The 24,333-nt window shown below is 43.8% G+C and overlaps 1 protein-coding gene across 2 annotated transcripts in view; it reads left to right on the top strand.

Moving 5' to 3' along the window:
- DEPDC1B (DEP domain containing 1B) overlaps positions 1-24,333 on the top strand; it is a 62,187-nt gene that overhangs the window by 5,725 nt on the left and 32,129 nt on the right. For both annotated transcript variants that reach the window (XM_074952586.1, XM_074952588.1), the window contains one exon: positions 18,485-18,620. In XM_074952586.1, coding sequence (XP_074808687.1) covers positions 18,485-18,620 — 136 coding nt within the window. The remainder of the gene's footprint in view (positions 1-18,484; positions 18,621-24,333) is intronic.

Genomic DNA, 24,333 nt, shown 5'->3' with positions numbered 1-24,333 from the left:
TGTGGCAAAGCAGGTTGGGAGCCCTGTTCCACGTTCTTATTTCCTCTCTTGTCTTGGTAAAGGCTATTTTTCATCTGCCAGGCCATTTCATAACCTGTGTGGACATAGTCTCGTGGGCTTGCTGCTTGCCTTCACCTTGTTGGTTTGGTCAGGTCCTCTCCTTCACTAGTCCTTCTCAGGTTGAGTGGAGCTTGGCAGGCAATCTCCTTTTGTAATGCTGGTGCCGTGTAGTGCAGTTCATTTCAGGATCAGGGAAAAACTGATGGAGAGAAAGATAACAGGAGATGAAAAGGGATACTGGAAGGAGAGGAAGACAGACCAGGATCTCACATGTATCCGGCTGGAGTCCTCGCTGGTGCAGCGCTGATAGTCAAAAGTTGGCCCCACTTGGTGTCATGATGAAAATCCTTCTGTTGTGTGTGCAGTGGGATGAGAGAAGTTCCTTTCTTTCCTCCCCCAAGTCTTTTTTTTTAAGGGTCCCCAAAAGGGGCAATTGGCAGACTTGTCCATCCTTTTGTTATTTTGTCCACCAATTAGATCTAATTTTTTAAGCACCAATTTTGGTCCTTTGATTTCCGAGTCCCCATCTCCTCTTGTTTACTAGTCATATCTTAAAAGTCCTTGGGTAGCATCAGTAGATCCTCTCTGTTTTTAAATAAATTCTGTCTTTTTTGTCTCCTTCTTACATCTTTTCTTAAACAATCGTATAAAACAGATCATTGTGACAATTCATTAACCTTTACCTACTTTTCACCTGCTAGGCCCCAATTATTACATCATCGTCTGCTGAGCCATTTTGTAACTGGCATGGACCTAACGTGTTGGGTCTATTTTCACCTTTGGCTATTTCAACCATACCCAGCTAACCTAGTGCTATTCTCTGAGAGAATCAGTTTGTTACTCCAGTCTTCCCTTTTGACAGCTTCCATTTCCTCAAGAGGGTCTCTACATCCTAGTTTTTGACCCTTCTTTCCTTATAAACATTATTATTCAATATTTTATATTGCAGCTTTTCAAATTGGGGTGCCTATATTGGGCTACTTTTCCATTCAAGGGGTTTGGTCTTTCGCCAAACAGAGGCCAAATATCACTCTTCTATAGCTCAGGGCCTTTTCCCTAGTCCTTTAGGCCTGAGAGCTCCATGTCACGAGCAGACATGTCTTGATTCAATGTGGCACCAGGGCTGCTGTTGCCTACATGAATAGATGGATATACTAAAGCCACCTTCCCCTAGTAGAAGTTCATATTTTCTTCTCGTGTGCAGTTTCTCCAGGGCAAGAGCACTACTGTTGCACAACGGCTCAGCTGTCATTCACTCACTCCTGGGGGTGGATCTTTTTTGCCTCTCAGGAAGCATAGTTTAGGGTGTGCAGTCCTACAAGCATCACACTGATGTAAATTTTCTTTCAGTAATGGTTGCTACATCCACAGCCTGTCTGAAATATTTCTTCCTAGCATGTAAGAAGATAGAGACATTTGAGAAGTGAAAATTATACACCAGTAATTCCCTTTCTCTTTCCCCGCTTGCTCAGGGATGTGTCTCTTGCATATCTCTTCTAGTCTGTCTTGTCTATTAACATCTCTTTAGCCCAGGAAGTCATTAGTTGATTGGAAGAAGGCTGATTAGATGCTCAGATAGGTAACTTGATTGCCTGCACTTCTGGTAAGTGGAGCCAGAATGCAATCTATTCAGAATCTTCTTTCCTAGGATGAGAGGTGAGGAGGAACAAAAGGAATTCATGTTAGTAACTTCTCCTGTCTTCAACTTTTGCTAGCTGATAATTGGCTGGGGTCATCAGAATAGGTAAAATTCATTTAAGTGTTGTCTGGGTTTTTGTGTCCACATACTCCCATAGTAACAACCACCGTTAAAATATTTGTAACATCTTTATTAAAGATAGAGAAAAGAAGAAAAAAACTTAATATTTGAAACATAAAGAATTAAGACTTTCATTTTAACAATTTCTCTTAATTCCTTTCCTTTAACTCAACAGAATCTTTCATTTGAAAAAACCCTGTTTGACAGTGCTTTTACATAGTATTAATGGTATTAATTGTCCTATTGGGATTGTCCTATTCACCGCAGCAGTGAAAGGAGCAGACCGTGGGGCCGCCCAGCGGCTCCACGCCAGCAGCTCCTCCGGCGTGACTGTAGCGCCTCCAACCATGCCTCCAGCCCTTCCACGCAGTGGCGTCTCCTGTCTGGGGTCTGAACTGCAGGGCTCTCCTGGGAACTGCAGTGGAGAAAGAAGCATAATGTGCAGCTCCTCTGGTGCGGCTGTACCGCCCTGGGCCCTGCCCCCAGCCCTGTCCTCTGGCGGGGCTGCCTACAGACCCCGGACAGAGGACGCTAGACACAGCCGTGTGGAAGGGCTGGGGGCGGTACAGCAGCTCCATGTTCTGCTCCTCCAGTGTCTTTCCAGTACAGCGTACCAGCTACAAATATCCTACTGGTATGGCATACCGTTCCGTACCACCCTACTTGCACCACTGGATGTGGTGAGATGATTTAGTTGTCCCTGCTACAGGCCAACCTCCTTTCTTCAGCAGCAGCATATGCTCTGCACACTCCCCATGCCCTATCCTAGTCATAAAGGGGCAGCTCCCATTTCTGTTGTATAATTTATATCACTATTAACAAAAACAACAAATAGAACAATAAACAATGTTCAAAACTGTTACTAAATATAAAAATATTAACCTATTTCTAAAAAGTCTCTTCTAGGGAACTCACTCACATATGTTCTTGACGGATTCATTGATATTCCTTCTGAAGACCCATCTTTCTCTGGTATCTTGACCACAGTTCTTTGCTCAAGGGAAGCAATTTCATGGCGCTAATATGGGCTTTTTCTTTTTCAGTTGTGATGCATGTGGGTTGAACCTGTGATGGGTCAACAAGTATTTGGATCAGGGTGTGCTCTGTGACTGGTCCATGACACACTTTATTGAGAAGGAAGATACATACGGATCTGTTTCATGTGCTGTCTGCTTTGCTTTGGTGCGTTGTGCAACTGTCTTGAGAGCTAACGCTTGACAAGTTCTGCATGTGCCATCTTATTATTTGCCGTTCATTGTTGTGAAACTTCAACTCTAAGTAACCATTAATCAGTGTGAATGTGGTGGTGGTGTTTTATTATGTTGGAATGAATCTCTGCTTGAGCAATAAGCATTGCACTCCAGGTGAGTAGTAAGGAATGCTAACTCTCTAGTTTTCATGCCTCTTTTCCCCCTTCCTCCCACATCTTGAGAGAACTTTCTGCAGTATTTTTGTATGCATTTATATAGATTTTAATCTCTGGCAGATTATATGTTTTACCAGTAGCTTTTAATTGACGTAGCCTTCATTCATTTTCTGGTTTATTTTTATGATCTTAACTCGTCTATTTTAGTAATAATTTCAAAACTCTTTTGAAAGATTAAACCAGGTTAATAGATCTTTGATCTATAGGTGCAACTGCTTACTATAATTCTCATTTTCTTTATGAACCTTGAATACCGTGTGCAGTTCTGATTGCCCCATCTCAATAAAAGATATATTAGAACTGGAAAAGGTACAGAGAAGGGCAACAAAAATTATTAGCATTATGGAATGGCTTCCATTTGAGGAGAGAGGAAAAAGACTGGCACTGTTCAGCTTGCAAAAGAGCCAATTAAGGGGAGATCTGATAGAGGTCTAAAAATCATGACTGGTGTGGAGAAAGTAAATAAGGGAGTGTTATTTACTCCTTCTCATAACACAAGAACTAGGGGTCACCAAATGAAATTAATAGGCAGCAGCAATGTTCCCTCTAATTTTTTCCACCCATTTGCGGAATGAATTTTGCTATGTGTGCACCAAGGTAATGTGCGGATGTGCGTCACCAGTAGAAACAAAAAACCTAGAGATAATATATATATTTTTAAAAAGTTACCATAGGGATAATTACTCCAACCAGGACAGGTTAGGCATTTTAGAACTCACAACTCAAAGAATTAAATTTAAGCATAAGAGAGAAATAAAAATGATGAAATATAAAATAACGCTTTGAAAGAATAAAATTACAGAGAATATATGTGCATTGCAGGAAGTATCAAGAAGTAACAACAACAACAACAATAATACAAGTATGTGGTGGGAGGTGAGTGTGAAAGACTTTGTGTGTACGTGTGGGAGACATAGACTCTGTGTGTGACAAAGTGTGTGTGTGTGGGGGGGGCTGTGGAGGGGAGAGGGGTGTGTGTGGGTGTCTGACACACACACACACACACACACACACACACACACACACACACACACACACACACACACACACACGTCTCTCCCCTCCACGGCCCCGAGGCTGTGGGGGAGAGGCGCCTCTTTTCCCCTCCCCCCCAAGCTCCCCTAAACACCCGTCACCTCACCCCACTGCCCCCACCCTCCACATTCTCCATGCTCACCAGTGTGCGTGCCTGTGCGGCTGGTGCACAGACCCTTGATGGCCTCATGTGTGGCCATGTAGGCACGCACCTGAGAGGGAACACAGTAGGCTTAAAACAAACATAAGAAAGTACTGAACTTCTTCACACAACACACTGTCAATCTGCAGAACTTGTTGCCAAGGGATGATGTGAAGGCCAAAACTATAATTGGGTTAAAAAAAGAATTAGATAAGTTCATGGTGGATAGGTCCATCAGTGGCTATGATGATCAGGGACACAACCCCACGCTCTGGGTTTCACCAAGGCTCTGACTGCCAGATGCTAGGACTGGATGACAGGGTAAGGCTCACTTGCCTTGTTCCTTTCAGTCTCTCTGAAGCATGTGGCATTGGCCACTATTGGAAGACAGGACACTGGGCTAGATGGACCATTGGTCTTACCCAGTATGGCTATTCTTATGTTCTTATGAACTTGGAATACTTTTTATTTTATTTTAAAGTATGCAGTAAGATTGTGACTCTTTCACAGCTTGTTTCTTCTTCTTGCATGAAAGCTCAGCTATCCTGAGAAATGTTTTTTCTACATTGTATCTTATAATATACAAGATAATGGTTCAGGTTAACTAACAGTACATGTTTCAATGTATGACTATATTGGTTGATCCATGTTATAGTTAGAGCCCTGCACGGATACAAAAATGTGGATCCGTATCTGATCCACAAGAATTAACTTGTATCCGACCCGCGATCCACAGTCCATCTTTTATCTGCATCCGCACCATACCCGCAGCAGCATGCTATCTCACAGTGCCTCTATGGCTTAATAATTGTGCATACTATTATTATTGTTTGTTTGTTGTTATTTTAAACATCAATCTTATTATACAACAGGCATCAGAACAAATAGCCTTTTATATTAAAAATAATAAAATAAACGTCTCAAGTCAATACTGCTCAAAATCACAAACTGAACTATAAAATAAAAAAGTCTGTCGCCTATTTAGAGCGATTTATAAAGTCATCACACTTAGAGCTCAGTAAGCCCAGTTTCTTTGCACCAGCCACTGTTCTCCCTGTGGAAGCATGCAAGGGGAATACTATCGCAGGGCTACAGTGCTTAATTTTTGCTGTGGCTTCCTGGGGCTGAGCCCTGGCACCTCTCAGCTTGGCAAGTCATCCTCCTAGAGGGGTTGTGAGGGGGCAGTGAGGAGCAATGACAGGCGCTCCATGACAGTTTCCCCATGTGGATGCAGGAGGGGGATGCACAGTTTAGGAGGTAAAGGGGGCATAGGAGGGGGAGTGCAGGGGGTAGGGGCGCACAGGAGGGGGGTGAAGGTGCTCTCTGGCTGCTCAGCCAGTGCTTAATTTGTGCCATATCAGGTCAGTTGGAGAGGGAGGCAGCTGTTTCTGCAAAGTAAGTCAGTATGGCTTCCCTCTCCGACTGACCTGATACGGCAATGAAGTCAGGAGAGGTTTTCTAAATTGCTTGGCTGCTTAAACTGCGGCAATAGGAGCATGTGGGATTTTACTACCTGTCTTAATCTATCGCCTCCCCTTTCTCTGTATATGGAGGGTGAGGGAATATGGGATCTGGAAGGTGGGAAAGCAGCCTCATAGGCTATGAGATGCAGACAGTTGTTTCACTGCCTTTTGAGACCCTATATTTAGAACTCTGCATAAATACAAAATTTGTGTTTGCGTCCCATCTGCGATCTGCAAAAATGGTCTGTGGATATAAAGTGGATATCCGTGGATTTGCAGGGCTCTAGTTATAGTAGAATCACTTTATTTGTATATAGTTCTGTCACATGTTACTCTTGTAACAAACTAATCTCCACTCAACTCATTTCTTAATTAAATGTAATTTATCTTGTGACATTTTGTGACCTAAGGGTTTTTTCCCTGGTGAAAAGACTTTCTTTTGTGTGCTGAAAATTGTCCTTTCACATTCATGTCCTCCTTTCAAATATCTTAAAGCAGTTTTGATTCTGTCTGTAGTTGGATTTTTTTAAAACAAGATTATAGGTCTGCTTGATAAATGCAATTCTGTTGATATAGTACACTTGGATTTCTCCAAGGCATTTGACTTGGTACATCATGGCATTCTGATTAAAAAATCTTGCATTATATGGACTTAATAGGGGACACATTAAAAACTGGCTTGCTGACAAATCTCAGTGTCAATGAGGGGACCATTTCTAGAAGGCTTTCATGGTCCAACACTTTTTAATATTTTTTTTAATCAACTATCTAGATGATGGTATAAAATCTTTGCTGTTAAAGTGTGCACATGACACACAGATTAGTGGGATAGTAAAGGAGGACAGATTACTGTAGCAGAGTGATCTGAATCACCTGGTAAAATGGTCACAGGCTAACAAAATGCATTTTTAATACAGTTAAATGCAAGGTAATATATCTGGGAACCAAGAATGCAGGTTATACTTAAGGGGTGCAAGATACTGTATTAGAAAGCAGTGACTCATGGCTTGTCTTCACTACGGCACTAAATTGGTACAGCATTGATTTAGCAGGTCTGGTGAAGACGCTATAAGTTGACGGGAGAGCATCTCCCACTGACATAGCGCAGTGTAGAGACCATGTTAAGTCAATGTAAGTTACATCACTCAGGGGGGATGGGTTTTTTACACCCCTGAGTGATGTAACATATGTCGACTTAAGCGGTAGTGTAGACAAGGCCTCAGAGAAAAACTTAGGGGTCATTGTAGAAAATTGCCTCAGCATGAGTTCCCAGTGTGGTGTCATGGCAAAAATGACTAATCTGATCCTTGCGTGTATAGAGGGGAATATCAAGTAGAAGGGAAGTGATATTTTGTCTCTGTATACAGCATTGGTAAGACTGCTGCTAGGATACTATGTTCTATTCGGGTGTCTGGGCTTCAAGAAGGATGTGGAAACGAACAGAACATAAGAATGGCCCTACTGGGTCAGACCAAAGGTCCATCTAGCCTAGTATCCTGTCTTCTGACAGTGGCCAGTGCCAGGTGCCCCAGAGGGAATGAACAGAACAGGTAATCATCAAGTGATCCCGGTTAACTGTGAGCTGTGTGAAGAAATACTTCCTTTTATTTGTTTTAAACCTGCTGCCTGTTCATTTCATTTGGTGACCCCTAGTTTTTGTGTTATGAGAAGGAGTGTAAATAACACTTCCTTATTTATTTTCTCCACACCAGTCATGATTTTATAGACCTCAATCCTATCCCCCCTTAGTCATCTCTTTTCCAAGCTGAAAAGTCCCAATCTTATTAATCTCTCCTCATATGGAAGCTGTTCCATACCCCTAATCACTTTTGTTGCCCTTTTCTGAACCTTTTCCAATTCCAATATATCTTTTTTGAGATGGGGCGACCACATCTGCACACAGTATTCAAGATGTGGATGTACCATGGATTTATATAGAGGCAACATGATATTTTCTGTCCTATTATCTATCCCTTTCTTAATTATTCCCAGGATTCTGTTCACTTTTTTAACTGACGCTGCACGTTGAGCGGATGTTTTCAGAGAACTATCCACAATGACTCCAAGATCTCTTTCTTGAGTGGTAACAGCTAATTTAGACCCCATCATTTTATATGTATACTTGGGATTATGCTTTCCAATGTGCATTACTTTGCATTTATCAACATTAAATTTCGACTATTTTGTTGCCCAGTCACCCCGTTTTGAGAGATCCTTTTGTAGCTCTTCGCAGTCTGCCTGGGTCTTAATTATTTTTAGTAATTTTGTATCATCTGCAAATTTTGCCATCTCACTGTGTATCCCTTTTTCCAGATCATTTACGAATATGTTGAATAGGACTGGGCTCAGAACAAACCCCCTGAGGGACACCACTGTTTACCTCTTTCCGTTCTGAAAACTGACCATTTATACCTACCCTTTGTTTCCTATCTTTTAACCAGTTACCAATCCAAGAGAGCACCTTCCCTCTTATCCCATGGCAACTTAGTTTGCGTAAGAGCCTTTGGTGAGGGACCTTGTCTGAAAATCTAAGTACACTATATCCACTGGATCCCCTTGGTCCACATACTTGTTGACCCCCTCAAAGAATTCTAGTAGATTGGTGAGGCATGATTTCCCTTTACTAAAACCATGTTGACTCTTCCTGAACAAATTATGTTCATCTATATGTCTGACAATATTGTTCTTTATTATAGTTTCAACCAGTTTGCCTGGTACTGAAGTCAGGCTTACAGGCCTGTAATTGCCGGGATCACCTCTGGAGCCCTTTTTAAAAATTGGCGTCACATTAGCTATCCTCCCGTCATCTGGTACAGAAGCTGATTTAAACGATCGGTTACAGACTACAGTTAGTAGTTCTGCAATTTCACATCTCAGTTCCTTCAGAACTCTTGGGTGAATACCATCTGGTCCTGGTGACTTATGGCTGTTTAATTTATCAATTTGTTCCAAAACCTCATCTAATGATACCACAAATGCTGGGGAAAGTTCAAAGAAGGGGCCACAAAAATGATCCTAGAGCTGGAAAACATATGATTTGAGGCTTAAGGAGTTCAATTGATTTAGTTTATTGGGGAAAAAAAAAAAGTTACACATGGAAAACATTTGATAGTGGGGTTTTTCAATCTTGCTGACAGAGGCATAAGAAAATTTAATGGCTGAAAGCTGAACAAATTTAGTCTTGAAATAAGATGCAATTTCCTAACTATTAGGGTAATCAGACATTGGAAGACCTTACCAGTGGAAGTGGTTGTCATCATTTGGAGTCTTTTTTTTTTCCTTCGGGTTGGGGGGGGGTGTTAATATGTCTACACTGCAATTAAACACTTTTGTCAGCTGATTTGGGCTTGTGGGGCTCAGGCTACAGGGCTGTAAAATTGTGGTGTAGATGTTAAGGCTGGAGCCCAAGCTCTGGGACCCTGCAAGGGTGGAGAGTCCCAGAACCTGGACTCCAACTGGAGCCTGAAATTCTACACTGCAATTTTATAGCCCCGCAGCCCAAACCAGAGTCAGCTGACATGGGCCAGCTGGGGGTGTTTAATTGTAGACATACCCTTGGACAAGATTAGGAATCTTTTGAAAAGATAAACTCTAATGCATTTTCTAAGGAAAACTCCTCAGCCTGTGTGTGCAAGCAGTTGAGCCAGATAGTTGTGATGGTCTCCTCTGGACTTGGAATCTGTAACTCTGTGAATCCCCCAGTTCATCTCCTTCCTTCATGAGCCTCCTCTTCATGGGGAGAACGGAAATGGTTGCATTGCCCTCAGCATGCTCATAACCCTTGCAGCTCTGCATTAAAGACCACGACTGTCATCAAGTTTTATGCTTCAGGGCTTCAACTGGCCACCTGCAGTGGGCAGGAAGGAATTTTGTTACCTGCAATTGACCAGATGTATTCAGAATTATTCATCAGATTTGGGGTTGGGGAGAAATTTTTCCCAGGTCAGATTGGAAGGGACCTTGGATTTTTTTCGACCTTCCCTTGTAGCATGGGGCGCGGATCACCTGGTTAGGGTAGGGGTAGTCAATAGGCGGACTGCAGATCAAATTTGGACTGCCAGATCCTTTTGAATTGATCCCCAAATCTTTTTATTTACTTATAATTATTATTTTATTTATTATTATCATTATTTTTATTATTTTCTCTGGACTCTGGACCTTGACTATACCTTGACCAAGAAATTTGGACCTTTTAAAAAAATTAATTGATTATCCCTGGTCATATCTCAGCTAATCAATTCCATGCCATTGTGAAGGCTTTGTGGATTGATGGCAACTTAGTCTTTCCTGTTTTCTGCTTGTGATACACAACTTAGTTTCCCGAGGACTGAAATGCTTTGGTCTAATTAAAGTCTTTGGGCTCAGTATAGGGGTATTTGGGTGAAATGTGATGGCTTGTGATATGTGGTAGGTCAGCCTAGTTAAAATAATGGTCCCTTCTGGCCTTAAACTCTAAAATATTGGTGGCAATCTTTTGGCACTGGTGGGTATGCAATTCTTATCCTTAAATACTCAACATATTTTGTGTTTTCTGCTTAATATTTGCAGAGAGAGAAAGTCAGTTAGGCAATTTTTGAGTGAAATCAAGAATTTTGCATGATTTCTTCTTGAATAGACACAATCTTTCTTCAAGTATGCTTGATATATTTTTTTTTTGACTTGTTTAAGCCATCTATGACTGTGGAGTTTGGATTTCCAGTACCCAACCATGCTCAATATGCACTAAAAAAACTTTCGCTTTCCATCTTTATTTTTCAGTATATTTAATATCCTGGGCGCTTCAGCTGTAATGGTGTAGGTAGGGGTGAAAAAGAGGTGAATGTAGGTATGTTCCTTTTTTTAATTGAATCAACAAATACTACACAAGTTTTGGGGACAGTAGTCACCTTTATACTTTATGTAAACTGTTAAATTGATCCTTTTTATGGTGACTTTCAATGATGAGACCATTACTGAAAGATGTGAAGGGTAGTCCTTCCATTTCTGTTTTATAGGAGTGGAGAAAATAAGTGAGTAAACTCTGACTAAAACTTCCAGGCACATGGTCAAATGCCTAAATTGCTCATGAAATTAAACCGCCAAAAATATTAACATATTAAGTACAGCCTAATGCAAGAGAATACTTATAATTTTGTAATGGCAAATACCCTATGGTTTATACATCAGTATGTCTTCACTGATTGCCACAATTTGAGGCTTCAGTGCTGTTGGGTGTTATATTTCATTGTGGTGTGTAAAAGCATTGACACCTGTAGGTTCTGCAGTTTCTGGAATCTGAGCAGTTGCATTTAAAGTTTCTCAGAAAAAAGACCTGCACCTCAGATGGCTGGCTGACATCTGGGAGGATTGTGGCAGCTCTTTCACTACTGGTGGCAGTGTGGGTGGCACTGTCTCCAGTCACCACTTCAACCATAAACTTCTCTGGGGTGTTGTTTCCCTCTTTTCCCATCCCCTCCCACATCCAATACTCTCAGCTGAAGGCTTCACTAACCCCAAAGGTCAGTCTTGGTTTGCTGTATCTAGGGTGCTTGTTATGAATAATTAATCAGATTAGCTTTAACCATCTCAAAGCCTGAGGTGGTCCATCTGTTGGCTCCACAACCCAAAAGGGTGACTTTGCCTAAAGCTGAGTTCAATGCTATCAGGAGGAAGTGAACAAGCCCACTAGTACCTCTTACTGTGAGAGGTATGATAGCCTACTTTACCTTCCTTCCAGAGGGGAAGAGGGTAGAGCTGGGGTGTGACAATCTTCCCTCACTGTACAAAATGCTGGTACCGTTGTTTATTCTTAGACTGCCAGGAGTTGGCTCTATCAGTCTCATTTCCTCATAGCCAGTGCTTCTGCCTATTGATCACTCTTCCTGAATCTATGGCTTCAGCAGGGAGGGCAGCAGTGGGAATGCTGAAACAATGGAGATGAAATGGAGGTTGCTTGGAAAAAAGGAGGGAGAGAATTATAGGCAAAGAGACCGTAAGAAAAGCACCACAGACACGGTCATTTAAAACTCTAAAAATCATGTAATAGTTGAAATACAAAAATGTTACATTAGTAGTGAGGGTATTAACTATATTGCTTGTAAGACATACTACTAGAGTTGTGAAATTTGTGTGGAGGAGGCTTTTGTTGTCTGTAGTAAGAGTTCATGCCCTTCTTTGGATACTGCTAAACCATTCCTGCCAAGGCTTTGACATGTCTCTGGATTATAAAGATTCTTTTGAAGAGGGATTCTGGTGATGGTGATTGTGACGTTAAACCCCATATTCTTCATGGAAATATGGTTGTGATATGAATATGGTACAACTAAGATATACTTTATGCAAGATGGCTCATGTAAGGTATCATTGGAAAGGTTATGATTTACTGAATGTGTTTATCCTATTTGTATGCATGTATCATTTTTATATCTGAAGCTGGGAATATTGACCATGTCTCTGTATTTCAAATGTGCTATGTTGGATGAGGCCAAACAATGGTAGTGGCTTCTTGAAGAAATGCACACAAGCATAAGGATCACCCCAGGAATTGTGTGCAATAGAAACCTCTCAGAGATAGCACTACACAATGGGAACTGTTTAACCCAGGTCACAGCAAAAAAGCTTTCCAGCAAGTGGGGGGAAGATATAAAAGAGGGACAATGACAACAGGAAGGGTCCTCACTCTCCCTACAACAACACACCTGAAAACACCTGAGGAAAAAAGACTGAACTGTGAGAAGTGATGGTCCCAGGCTAAGATCTTTTAGCCTATGTATGAAAAGCTGGGAAAGCAAAGGCAACTTGTACCTTAAGAATCTGCCAGCCTGTTTATCACTCAGGATGAGAATTTGTTAATTTGTATCTTACCTATCTAGTGTGTTAAGCTCAGTCTGCGGCTTTTGTTTATTTACTAAGGTAATCTGCTTTGTTCTGTTTGCTATCTCTTTAACCACTTAAAATTCACCTTTTGTAGTTAATAAAGTTTTTATACTGTTTATAATAAAACCCAGTTTATGTAATTTCTAACTGGGAGGGCAAGAAGTTGTGCACATCTCTCTTCACACTGAGGAAGAGGGTGGATTTTTATGAGCTTGCACTGTGCAGATTTTTCTATATGGTGCAAGACAGTATTATTTTGGGTTTATCTCCCAAAAGGGGTGGGCACGTGAGTGCTGGGGGAATCCTCTCACACAAAGCTGACTTCAGTTTGTGACTGCAGCGGGGCGTTGCCCTACCTTTGTGTGTGTGCTACAAGAGGCCAGAGAGCCTAATTCAGCAAAGCAGGGAGAGGGAACCGTGGCTGGTTGAGCAAGAGAGGCTCAGTGAAATTCCAGTACATCAGGTGGCACCCCAGAAGGGGGATCCAACCCGTCACAGTGACGTTTTGGGAATGGGTATGTGTGTGTGTTCGTTTTGTTCAAAAACGCTTCCCCATATAGGATAACCCGCACCCTGAAAGGACTTTTATCTTGCATACTGCTCTTCCCCCCAAGATGCAGGTGCAGAGAACCTGCAATCTACTCAGTATTGGCTGAGTCACTTGCACTAGCTAGTTGAGCTTTGAAGAAAGCCTTGTCAACAAAACTGAAGGGAAGTGTGTGTGTGTGTGTGTGTGTGTGTGTGAGAGAGAGAGAGAGAGAGAGAGAGAGAGAGAGAGAGAATCCCCTTGAAAATCAATGAAAATGTTTGATCAATTGGAGGAGTGGGTAGTGAATTTTCGGGAAAATTTCTGTCACTCTAGTTAAAATGTCCCCCTCCTGTCGGAGACAGGCCTAAGTTCCTTGTTAGCTGGCACTTCTGGGGGAGCTTCCCCTTGGTTGTAGGGACTGTGCATGGGTGGTCAGGCTTAATGGTTAGTTAGGTTCCAAGCCAAAGATGAGAGACAGAGTCAGATGTCAAGCTAGGGGTCAAAGTGTTGGGTAGGATGTAGGAGCAGGGACCTGGAGTGAGGCAGGTACCAGGATACACAGGAGTCTGGGTTAAGGAGGATAAGAACCAGGAACAGCCAGAGAGGCGGGAAGGCAGGGCTCAGGAATCATGTAAGTAGGCAGAGTCTATAGTAGCAGCCAGCCAGGGATTCCTGTAGTTGCTTGGACAACTTCCTGTGACTCTTCACGGTTTAAATAGAGCTTTCCAGCTAATTGGTGGTGCTGGATGTTTTTCCCAGTGAGGAACTTTGAGGGTGGGTCCTTTGTGAGCTAGCTCCATTCTCTAGTTGTTCAGGTGAGCTGCTTGGTGGTGTCCATGTGCTGAGCACTGCCTGGGGACCCATTGGCCTGGGTTCAAGCCCATTATCCCTCACATTGGCTGGACACATTCTTCCAGGGTCCAGTTCCTCACCTACACTGGCTAGGAGATTGAGTCCCCACTTCCTAGGTACTATTGAGTTAGCCCTTCTGGGGGTTCTAGGCCCATATTAACTCCACCCACTACCTCTGAGAGTACTCCTAAATTTGTCCCAAGATAATGGGATAGGCCAGTGTCGAGGCCAGCCCCACTACCAGGATCATAAGAACGGCAATAGTGGGTCAAACCAAAGGTCCATCTAGCCCACTATCCTCTCTTCCGACAGTGGCCAATGCCAGGTACCCCAGAGGGAATGAACAAAACAGGTAATCCTCAAGTGATCTGTCGTCCATTCCCAGCTTCTGGCAAACAGAGGCTAGGGACATCATCCCTGCCCAGCCTGGCTAATAGCCATTGATGGATCTATCCTCCATGAATTTATCTAGTTCTTTTTTGAACCCTGTTATAGTGTTGGCCTTCACAACATCCTCTGGCAAGGAGTTCCACAGGTTGACTGTGTGCTGAGTGAAGAAATACTTCCTTTTATTTGTTTTAAACTTGCTGCCTATTAATTGCATTTGGTGACCCCTAGTTCTTGTGTTATGAGGAGTGTAAATAACACTTCCTTATTTATTTTCTCCACACCAGTCATGATTTTATAGACCTCAATCCTATCCCCCCTTAGTCATCTCTTTTCCAAGCTGAAAAGTCCCACTCTTATTAATCTCTCCTCATATGGCAGCTGTTCCATACCCCTAATCACTTTTGTTGCCCTTTTCTGAACCTTTTCCAATTCCAGTATATCTTTTTTGAGACGGGGCGACCACATCTGTACACAGTATTCAAGATGTGGACGTATCATGGATTTATATCGAGGCAACACGATATTTTCTGTCCTATTATCTATATCTCTTTCTTAATAATTCCCAACATTCTGTTTGCTTTTTTGACTGACACTGCACATTGAGCGGATGTTTTCAGAGAACTATCCACAATGACTTCAAGATCTCTTTCTTGAGTGGTAACAGCTAATTTAGTCCCCATGCACTCACCAAGGCCACTGCTTTGCAGTGCTGGGCATTCCATCACACTAGTCTAGTCGGAAGGGACTCGGCCTCTGGCTGAGCCCTAGACAGTCTGCCTCCTTCCAGGGTTGTCAATGAACACAAAAAAGAAACACAAATGAATAGTCCCACAGCCTGAAGAAAGAGCACCTTACTAAACATGTTCCTGTTAAGCTGTGGCCCCACAGATTAATATAGGGAAAATAGTCCCCTCAAGTAGGTGGATCAGCATCAAGCCCTCTCTTCTTCCAGGGAGGTGCTGCTTGGCAGTGGTCATCTGAAAAGCTCTTGCCTTCAGTCAACCCTCTCTCCAGGAGCTGGACACTGGGGTTCTGCTCTCCTTTCTGGTCTGCCACCAACAATACTATGTCTTTCCCTTTTAAGTTCCTCCAAATCTGACATTTCTTACAGGTGTGGTGGGATGGGGCTACCTAAACCCATATTAGCTCATTAACCCTGTGTTGCCCAGAGTGGGATTTGTTATACCACATCACAGTTCACAATTATTGGATCGCTTTTTCGTATTAGCTACAGCTTTCCTTCTGCTTACCCATAAGGAGTTGGAATCTAGACTTTCTTCTTGAATGATTCAAGTTTCTCCAGCTCTTCTACCTTCAGGAGAAAGCCCTCCACAGAGAACTAGTCTTACCTCCTTGGCTTTTCTCTCTTTTTACATGAGTTTCATGTTTTAAGATTTGATTTATTTAATCATTACTGTAACAAGCCTTTTTAAAATTCAGATTTCCAGATGTTATGAATAGCTCATTGTTCAGTTGTATGATTGTGACACAAGCGGTAAATCATACAGTTGACCTGATTAAAGAAAAATAATACATTTTTATTTGGTTTTTGAAAGTAAAACACATCAAGACTGGACAGGCAGGAACCTTTCCCAAGCTGCCGTAAAACAAAGTGCATACACTATAGCAGGGGTGGGCAAACATTTTGGCCTGAGGGCCACATCTGGGTTTGGAAATTGTATGGTGGGCCATGAATGCTTATGAAATTGGGGGTTGAGAGGCTGAGGGCTCTAGCTGGGGCTCTGGAGTGGGGCCAGAAATGAGGAGTTCAGGGTGTGGGAGGGGGCTCCCGGCTGGGGCAGGGGGCTGGGGTACGGAGGTGGGGTGAGGGCTCTGGCTGGAGGTACAGGCTCTGGGGTGGGGTTGGGGATGAGGGGTTGGGGGTACAGGAGGGTGCTCTGGGCTGGGACCAAGGGGTTTAGAGGGCGGGAGGGGAATCCAAGGCAGAGGGCTAGGGTGCAGGAGGGGGTCGGGGTGCAGGCTCCAGGCAGTGTTTACCTCAAGCAGCTCCCAGAAGCAGCGGCATGTCCCCTCACCAGCTCCGTTGCAGAGGCGCAGCCAGGTGGCTTTGCACACTGCCCCGTCCACAAGCGCTACCACTGCAGCTCCCATTGGCCATGGTTCCCAACCAACGGGAGCTGCAGAGCCCCTTGTCTGACCCTATGCATAAGAGCCGGAAGGGGGACATGCCGCTGCTTCTGGGAGCTGTGTGGAGCCACAGCATAGCACAGATCCTGGCGGGAATTTGAGGGCCAGATTAAAATGTCTGAAGGGCTGGACGTGGCTCCACATCACCTCCATATTCGTGCACATAACAAAATTTATGAGGCAGGGGTGGGACTGAGGGGTTTGGAGTGTGGGAGGGGGCTCAGGGCTGAGGCAGAGGGTTGGGGTGTGGGGGGGGTGAGGGCTCTGACTGGGGGTGGGGGCTCTGGGGTCGGGCTGGGGTCGAGGGGTTGGTGTAGGCTGCCCTGTTGCTACAGCAGGGAGAGAGGACTCCCCCTAGCTCTCTCTCCCACCACAGCAGCACCTGGGCTGGAGGGGAGAGGCACCTCTCCCTGCCGCAGCAGCTCCGGGGCTGGGGCCATGGGATAGGCGCCTCTCCCCTGGATGTGGCAGGTCCGGGGTTCGGCTGAGTTGGGGCGCCTTTTCCCTGTTCGCAGCAGGTTTGGGCTGGAGCTGGGGCTGGGTGGGGGCGCCTCTTCTCCATCTGTGGCAGTTCTGGGCTGGGTTGGGGCCAGGGGAGGGGCCCCGCTTCCCCGGCTGGCGGTCCTAGAGGAGTGCAGGGGAGGGGCCGGAGAGGAGAGGAGTCAGCGCTGTGGCCTCAGGGCCACAGCACAAGTGAAATGGAGGGCCAGGTCAGTGGGGCCCCTGCTGAGCGCAGGCCTGGCACCATTATAAACCTGGTACTGGCCAGGCTGGGTTGGGGCCGGAGGAGGGGCGCCTCTCCCCGCCATGACATCTCTCCCCACTGCAGCCCTGAGTGCCTGCACGGTGCTTAATAGGCTGCTGCACAGCTGCGCAGCTTAGAGGGAACTTAGGTGATCAGCAGCTGCGTCTGAGCACCTGGGTTACCCTAGCTCAAGTGTGAGCAGCCACTGCAAGGTCACACTTGAGTTACTATGTTCTGACTGGTGCTTCGTTGATCTGTGTGTATCAGTGGGAACATAATCCATGGTTCTTTGTACTGCTGTATGATTGATTGTTTCCCAGTGAATTGTGGAAAAACTTGTCTTTCCTTCTGGGAACACAGAGAGGGATTTGGGAAATCATTGGAGGACTGTCAGCATTCAAATGACTTGCGTTGTGTCCTCACTGCAAAGGGAATGGGTTACCAGCTCACATGAAATCTTTACTTGGGTTTTAGATTATAGACCAGTGATTCTCAAACATTTTTTACTGGTGACCCCTTTCACATAGCAAGCCTCTGAGTGCAATCCTCCCATCAATTAAAAATGTTTTTTTTTTATATATTTAACACCATTATAAATGCTGGAGGCAAAGCGGGGTTTGGGGTGGAGGCTAACAGCTCGCGACTACCCAGGTAAGAACCTTGTGATCGCCTGAGGGGTCCTGACCCCCAGTTTGAGAACCCCTGCTATAGCCCCAGATAGCCAGCTAGCTCGTGATGAAAGAACCACTAACCTAGAGAGAAAGTGTTTTGTATGCGAATGACAAGGATCTGAGGGATAACATCCAAGGAGCCCAAATTATCTCTTCAGTGAAGATGTAATCTAAGAGGTGCAAATGAGTGACAACCCACCTGATTCTGTAAGAAAGCAGAATCCACTTAAACCTTTCCTAGCAGGATCAATATCTCCTAATGTGGAGAAGTATTCAGACATACTAGATGTATATATGTGCACCCACATATCAAGTAATGTAGAAAGACACAGGTTGAAAATAGTAAATATAAAATTGCACAATATTTAGAAGCTTTTTTTTTTGAAGTGTTATCTTTAATGTTATTTAGGTTTCCTCCTTCCTCACCACTGAAACCATATCCAACAAGGCCTCCATATAGAAAGGAAGTAATTAAATTTCCAGACTGGAATGTTCCTGAAGCAGGCACTTCCCAAGAACACATCCCAGTGAAGCCTCTCATGATGGTAAGATTTCTTGTTTCCAGTTTCTAAAATATTTGATATTCTGAAAGGAAAATAGGTAATGGGAAGGGATAAAATAAACTAACGATCTTTTCTTTTTTGATGTATAGTGTTTGGCTGTAGAAAAATTGAAAGAAATAAATTTTTGTTATGTTGAGTTTTTGCTTAGAGGAAGTCATTGTTCTTTCATTTTTAATTATAGCTAATTGGTTGTTTTGTTTTTCTCTCTCAGATGGGTTGCTTTCTCATTTGATTATTTTTATGTTCACAAATTACATTACAGAATTTACCAAGTACATAATTTCAAGGATAAATTCATAAATTTGAGAGGGTTCAGAGAAAAGCTACAAGAATGATTAAAGGAGTAGAAAACATGCCTTATAGTGATAGACGTAAAGAGCTCAATCTTTTAGCTTAACAAAGAAGGGTGAGTCCGTAAGTATCTACATAGGAAACAAATAGTTAATAATGGGCTCTGCAGTCTAGCAGAGAAAGGTACAACACGATCTAATGGCTGGATGTTGAAACTAGACAAATTCAGACTGGAAATATGGCATACATTTTTAATAGTGAGAGTAATTAACCATTTTAACAATTTACCAAGGGTCATGGTGGATTCTCTATCACTGACAATTTTAAAATAAAGAGTAGATTTTTTCTAAATGATAAGCTAGGAATTATTTTGTGGACGTTCTTTGGCCTGTGTTATACAGGACACAGTGGTCCCTTCTGGCCTTGGAATGTATGAATCTATATATTTGACATTTAACTCATGTACTAATGTATTGTAAAACAACAACAAATTTGCTTCATTCCAGGATAAAATGGTCATTTTGTTGGAATTGTATCGCATGATTGTTTCACTTGAAGGTTGCGCAACCCTACTGGTTTTTTAAAACTCTTATAAAGCTACAGTTTTTTTATGGCTTCCACATACTTGCTCACAATAAATGTTACTCATGGAGGAATTCCGCACCACTGTGGAATGCAGAATTGCCTGTTTTCCCCACAGAATTTCTGGCCGCCACTAGGGGCCACTGGACTCCGCGGAGCCCAGCTCGCAGTGAGCAGAGCACCCAGACTGGCTGGGCTGGAGGCTGCACGCTCTTTGATCCTCATTCTCCCAGGGACAGGAGAGGGCCCGGGAGACCCAGCCAGCTCTGGCAAAGGGTGAGGAAGGTCAGGGCCAGGCCACACCACACCATGTCCTCTGGCGGAACAGTAAAGAAGTTGGGGAGGAGTAAAGGCTCTGGGTGTCCTGGTGTCTGGGCCGGGGACTGCCCTGCTGCTGGGCTCTGGGGGGAATGGGAGTGCAGGTGTCTGGGCTCTGGGGGCCCCACACTGCTCACTCCAGCAACCCCAATTGGAACTGGGTTGTTGTAGGGGTTTCTTTAACTCTCTGCTCCTGAGGGAATCTTTTTGCTGTTGTCTGTTTTGTTGACGTACTTATTGACAGGTATTTTGAAATAAAATACCAAAATAATTGAAACTGGAGTGATTATATTGTTTTATTTTGACAAATAAAATATGCAGAATTTTCCAGAATTTTAAAATGTTGTGCACAGAATTTTTAATTTTTTGGCACAGAATTCCCCCAGGAGTAAAATATGCTGCAGCTACAGGTTGTGTTGGATTGTTTTGCTGTGTGAACTTGGAGGATCTCTCTGTTTTAATCCTTACCTGATCCCAGCATTTCCCAAACTGCCTCCCAGACTCCACATCATAAACATGAAACCAATTGTGCTCTAGCTTGCATCCCTGACATATGTTGTTTAAAGGCCTGAGCATTTTACTTTATGCATCTTCATGTCTCCAACCCTCCTCTGGGCTAATCCTGTGTGTTTGCGCAAGCACACACTCCCCATGCACTCTTTTTGGAAATAGGTGCAGATTTTGATAATATAATGTCTTTCTTACATGTTTTGATCAGTGAAATTGTTAACATTGTTGATATTTCAGCTGTCGTTGGCATCTAAGTTGTCATCCCTTGAAATTAATGGCACAGTTCAGGCCTCAGAGCAATTGTTTCAGGAGTTCGTAAACACAGTCAGAGATCTCTGCTATTTTTAGCATGTTAGCTTGGGCAGAGTTAGCAGGTGTACATCTACTCAAGCTGGAAATTACAACTCCCAGCTGCAGTGCAAACATAGCCAAAAAGCTAATAGAGTGTGGGCATGGTGGTGCAGGCTAGCTGCCCAAGCACACCTAGGTATGTACTTGGGTGGCTAGCCTGAGCTGCTGTGGCCACACGGCTATTTTTGGCATGCTAGCTCGAGCAGAGCTAGTGCCTGTAAATCTTCCTGAGCTGGGAATTAAACCTCCTAGCTGCAGTGTAGACTTATCCTTCGAAGGTTTTCTTTGCAACCATTTATAGCTACACCCTATATATATATATATATATATATATATATATATATATATATATATATATATATATATATATATAAAAATTCAGTTTTAAGACGGTGGAGAGCCATTGAGAGGTCTATGCACACACTGCTGCACCCTGCCTCCTTCCCCCCCGCTGCCCTACTTACTGCCTTTCTTCCATTAGGGTGCACCTTTCACTTTGGGAAATAATACCATAACCCATGCTATTGAGGCCATGTTTTTTACTCACCATTCTTCTAATCAGGGGCTAGATGGAGTTCCTTCTGCTGTTAGTCAGTAACATGGCTTAACTTGGTTACAGTTTTTGGATTTATGCAGAGTAGGACTGCCAACTTTTCAAGTTCTGCTCCTCATTCCCCTTCAAATGTCAGCAGTCACTCAAATAAGCTAATATCAATGAAACAAGCTATATCAGCCTGTTCCTTAAAGAAAGACAGGACAGGCATGCCAGTTGCTCTTGAATGCAGTGACAGGATGATAGCATCTTCAGTTTAATTCCTTTTTAAAGAACTACCAAAAATATCTTGAGGCACAAGAGGAAAAGGCACATCCATTTGGAACTTCTGTAGTGGGTGGGAGATGTATTGTGAAGCAGGGAGGGTGGCAGATTAGCAAGGTCAGTGCATGCAGCATCACCCTCTGATGTACCTAATCAGATAAACTCATTCGTTACTGAAGTATGTGAGACTCCTAGACTTTAAGGTCAGAAGGGACCATTATGATCGTCTACTCTGGCCTCCTGCACAACACAGGCCACAGAATCTCACCCACCCACCGACTCCTGTAACAAACCCCTGACCTATGTCTGAGCTATTGAAGTCTTCAACTCGTGGTTTAAAGACTTTAAGGTACAGAGAATCATAGAATCATAGAATATCAGGGTTGGAAGGGACCTCAGGAGGTCATCTAGTCCAACCCCCTGCTCAAAGCAGGAGCGATCCCCAATTAAATCATCCCAGCCAGGGCTTTGTCAAGCCTGACCTTAAAAACTTCTAAGGAAGGAGATTCCACCACCTCCCTAGGTAACCCATTCCAGTGTTTCACCACCCTCTTAGTAAAAAAGCTTTTCCTAATATCCAACCTAAATCTCCCCCACTGCAACTTGAGACCATTTACTCCTTGTCCTGTCATCTGCTACCACTGAGAACAGTCTAGAGCCATCCTCTTTGGAACCCCCTTTCAGGTAGTTGAAAGCAGCTATCAAATCCCCCCTCATTCTTCTCTTCCGTAGACTAAACATCCCCAGTTTCCTCAGCCTCTCCTCATAACTCATGTGTTCCAGTCCCCTAATCATTTTTGTTGCCCTCCGCTGGACTCTTTCCAATTTTTCCACATCCTTCTTGTAGTGTGGGGCCCAAAACTGGACACAGTGCTCCAGATGAGGCCTCACCAGTGTCGAATAGAGGGGAACGATCACGTCCCTCGATCTGCTGGCAATGCCCCCACTTATACATCCCAAAATGCCATTGGCCTTCTTGGCAACAAGGGCACACTGTTGACTCATATCCAGCTTCTCGTCCACTATAACCCCTAGGTCCTTTTCTGCAGAACTGCTGCCGAGCCATTCGGTCCCTAGTCTGTAACGGTGCATTGGATTCTTCCGTCCTAAGTGTAGGACTCTGCACTTGTCCTTGTTGAACCTCATCAGATTTCTTTTGGCCCAATCCTCTAATTTGTCTAGGTCCCTCTGTATCCTATCCCTACCCTTCAGCGTATCTACCTCTCCTCCCAGTTTAGTGTCATCTGCAAACTTGCTGAGGGTGCAATCCACACCATCCTCCAGATCATTTATGAAGATATTAAACAAAACCGGCTCCAGGACCGACCCTTAGGGCACTCCACTTGATACCGGCTGCCAACTAGACATGGAGCCATTGATCACTACCCGTTGAGCCCGACTATCTAGCCAGCTTTCCATCCACCTTATAGTCCATTCATCCAGCCCATACTTCTTTAACTTGCTGGCAAGAATACTGTGGGAGACAGTGTCAAAAGCTTTACTAAAGTCAAGGAACAACATGTCCACTGCTTTCCCTTCATCCACAGAGTCAGTTATTTCGTCATAGAAGGCAATTAGATTAGTCAGGCATGACTTTCCCTTGGTGAATCCATGCTGACTGTTCCTGATCACTTTCCTTTCCTCTAAGTGCTTCAGAATTGATTCCTTGAGGACCTGCTCCATGATTTTTCCAGGGACTGAGGTGAGGCTGACTAGCCTGTTGTTCCCAGGATCCTCCTTCTTCCCTTTTTTAAAGATTGGCACTACATTAGCCTTTTTCCAGTCGTCCGGGACCTCTCCTGATCGCCATGAGTTTTCAAAGATAATGGCCAATGGCTCCAGTAAGTGACCCGTGCCCCACACTGCAGAGGAAGGCGAAAAACCCCCAGGGCCTCTGCCAATCTGCCCTGGAGGAAAATTCCTTCCAAACCCCAAATATGGTGATCAGCTAAACCCTGAGCATGTGGGCAAGACTCAATAGCCAGACACCCAGGAAAGAATTCTTTGAACTCAGATCCCACCCTATCTAGTGTCCCATCACAGGCCATTGGGCATATTTACTGCTAATAGTCAAAGATCAATTAATTGCCAAAATTAGGCTATCCCATCATACCATCCCCTCCATAAACTTATCAAGCTTAGTCTTGAAGCCAGATAGGTCTTTTGCCTCCACTTCTCCGTTTGGAAGGCGGTTCCAGAACTTCACTTCTCTGATGGTTAGAAACCTTCGTCTAATTTCAAGTCTAAACTTCCCAATGGCCAGTTTATATCCATTTGTTCTTGTGTCGACATTGGTACTGAGCTTAAATAATTCCTCTCCCTTCCTGGTATTTATCCCTCTGATATATTTATAGAGAGCAATCATATCTCCCCACAGCCTTCTTTTGGTTAGGCTAAACAAGCCAAGCTCTTTGAGTCTCCTTTCATAAGACAGGTTTTCCATTCCTCGGATCATCCTAGTAGCCCTTCTCTGTACCTGTTCCAGTTTGAATTCATCCTTCTTAAACATGGGAGACCTGAACTGCACACAATATTCCAGATGAGTGTTAGGGGGCTTATTCCTTCACCCACTTACTTCCCTGGTCCTTCTCGCAGGAACAGAGAGCAACAGTACCCAAAGTCCAAAGGTGCAAACAATTCGATGTTTATTGGGGTGAACTTCCAGCAAGCATGATTCCAGTTTCCTTCCTTAGTGTCCCCCTTCCCAGCTCTGACACCACAGAGCCTTACCTGTGTCCCTGTTCCCATTCCTGCCCTTAGCTAAACATGATTCCAATTTCCCCACCCCCATTCCCTGTTCCCATTTCACACACCCATCCACTTCCT

Source organism: Natator depressus, chromosome 5 (genome assembly GCF_965152275.1).
Source record: "Natator depressus isolate rNatDep1 chromosome 5, rNatDep2.hap1, whole genome shotgun sequence".
NCBI lineage: Eukaryota > Metazoa > Chordata > Testudines > Cheloniidae > Natator > Natator depressus.
Note: the sequence above shows the minus strand (reverse complement) of the source record. Positions and strands in the feature narration are given on the sequence as shown.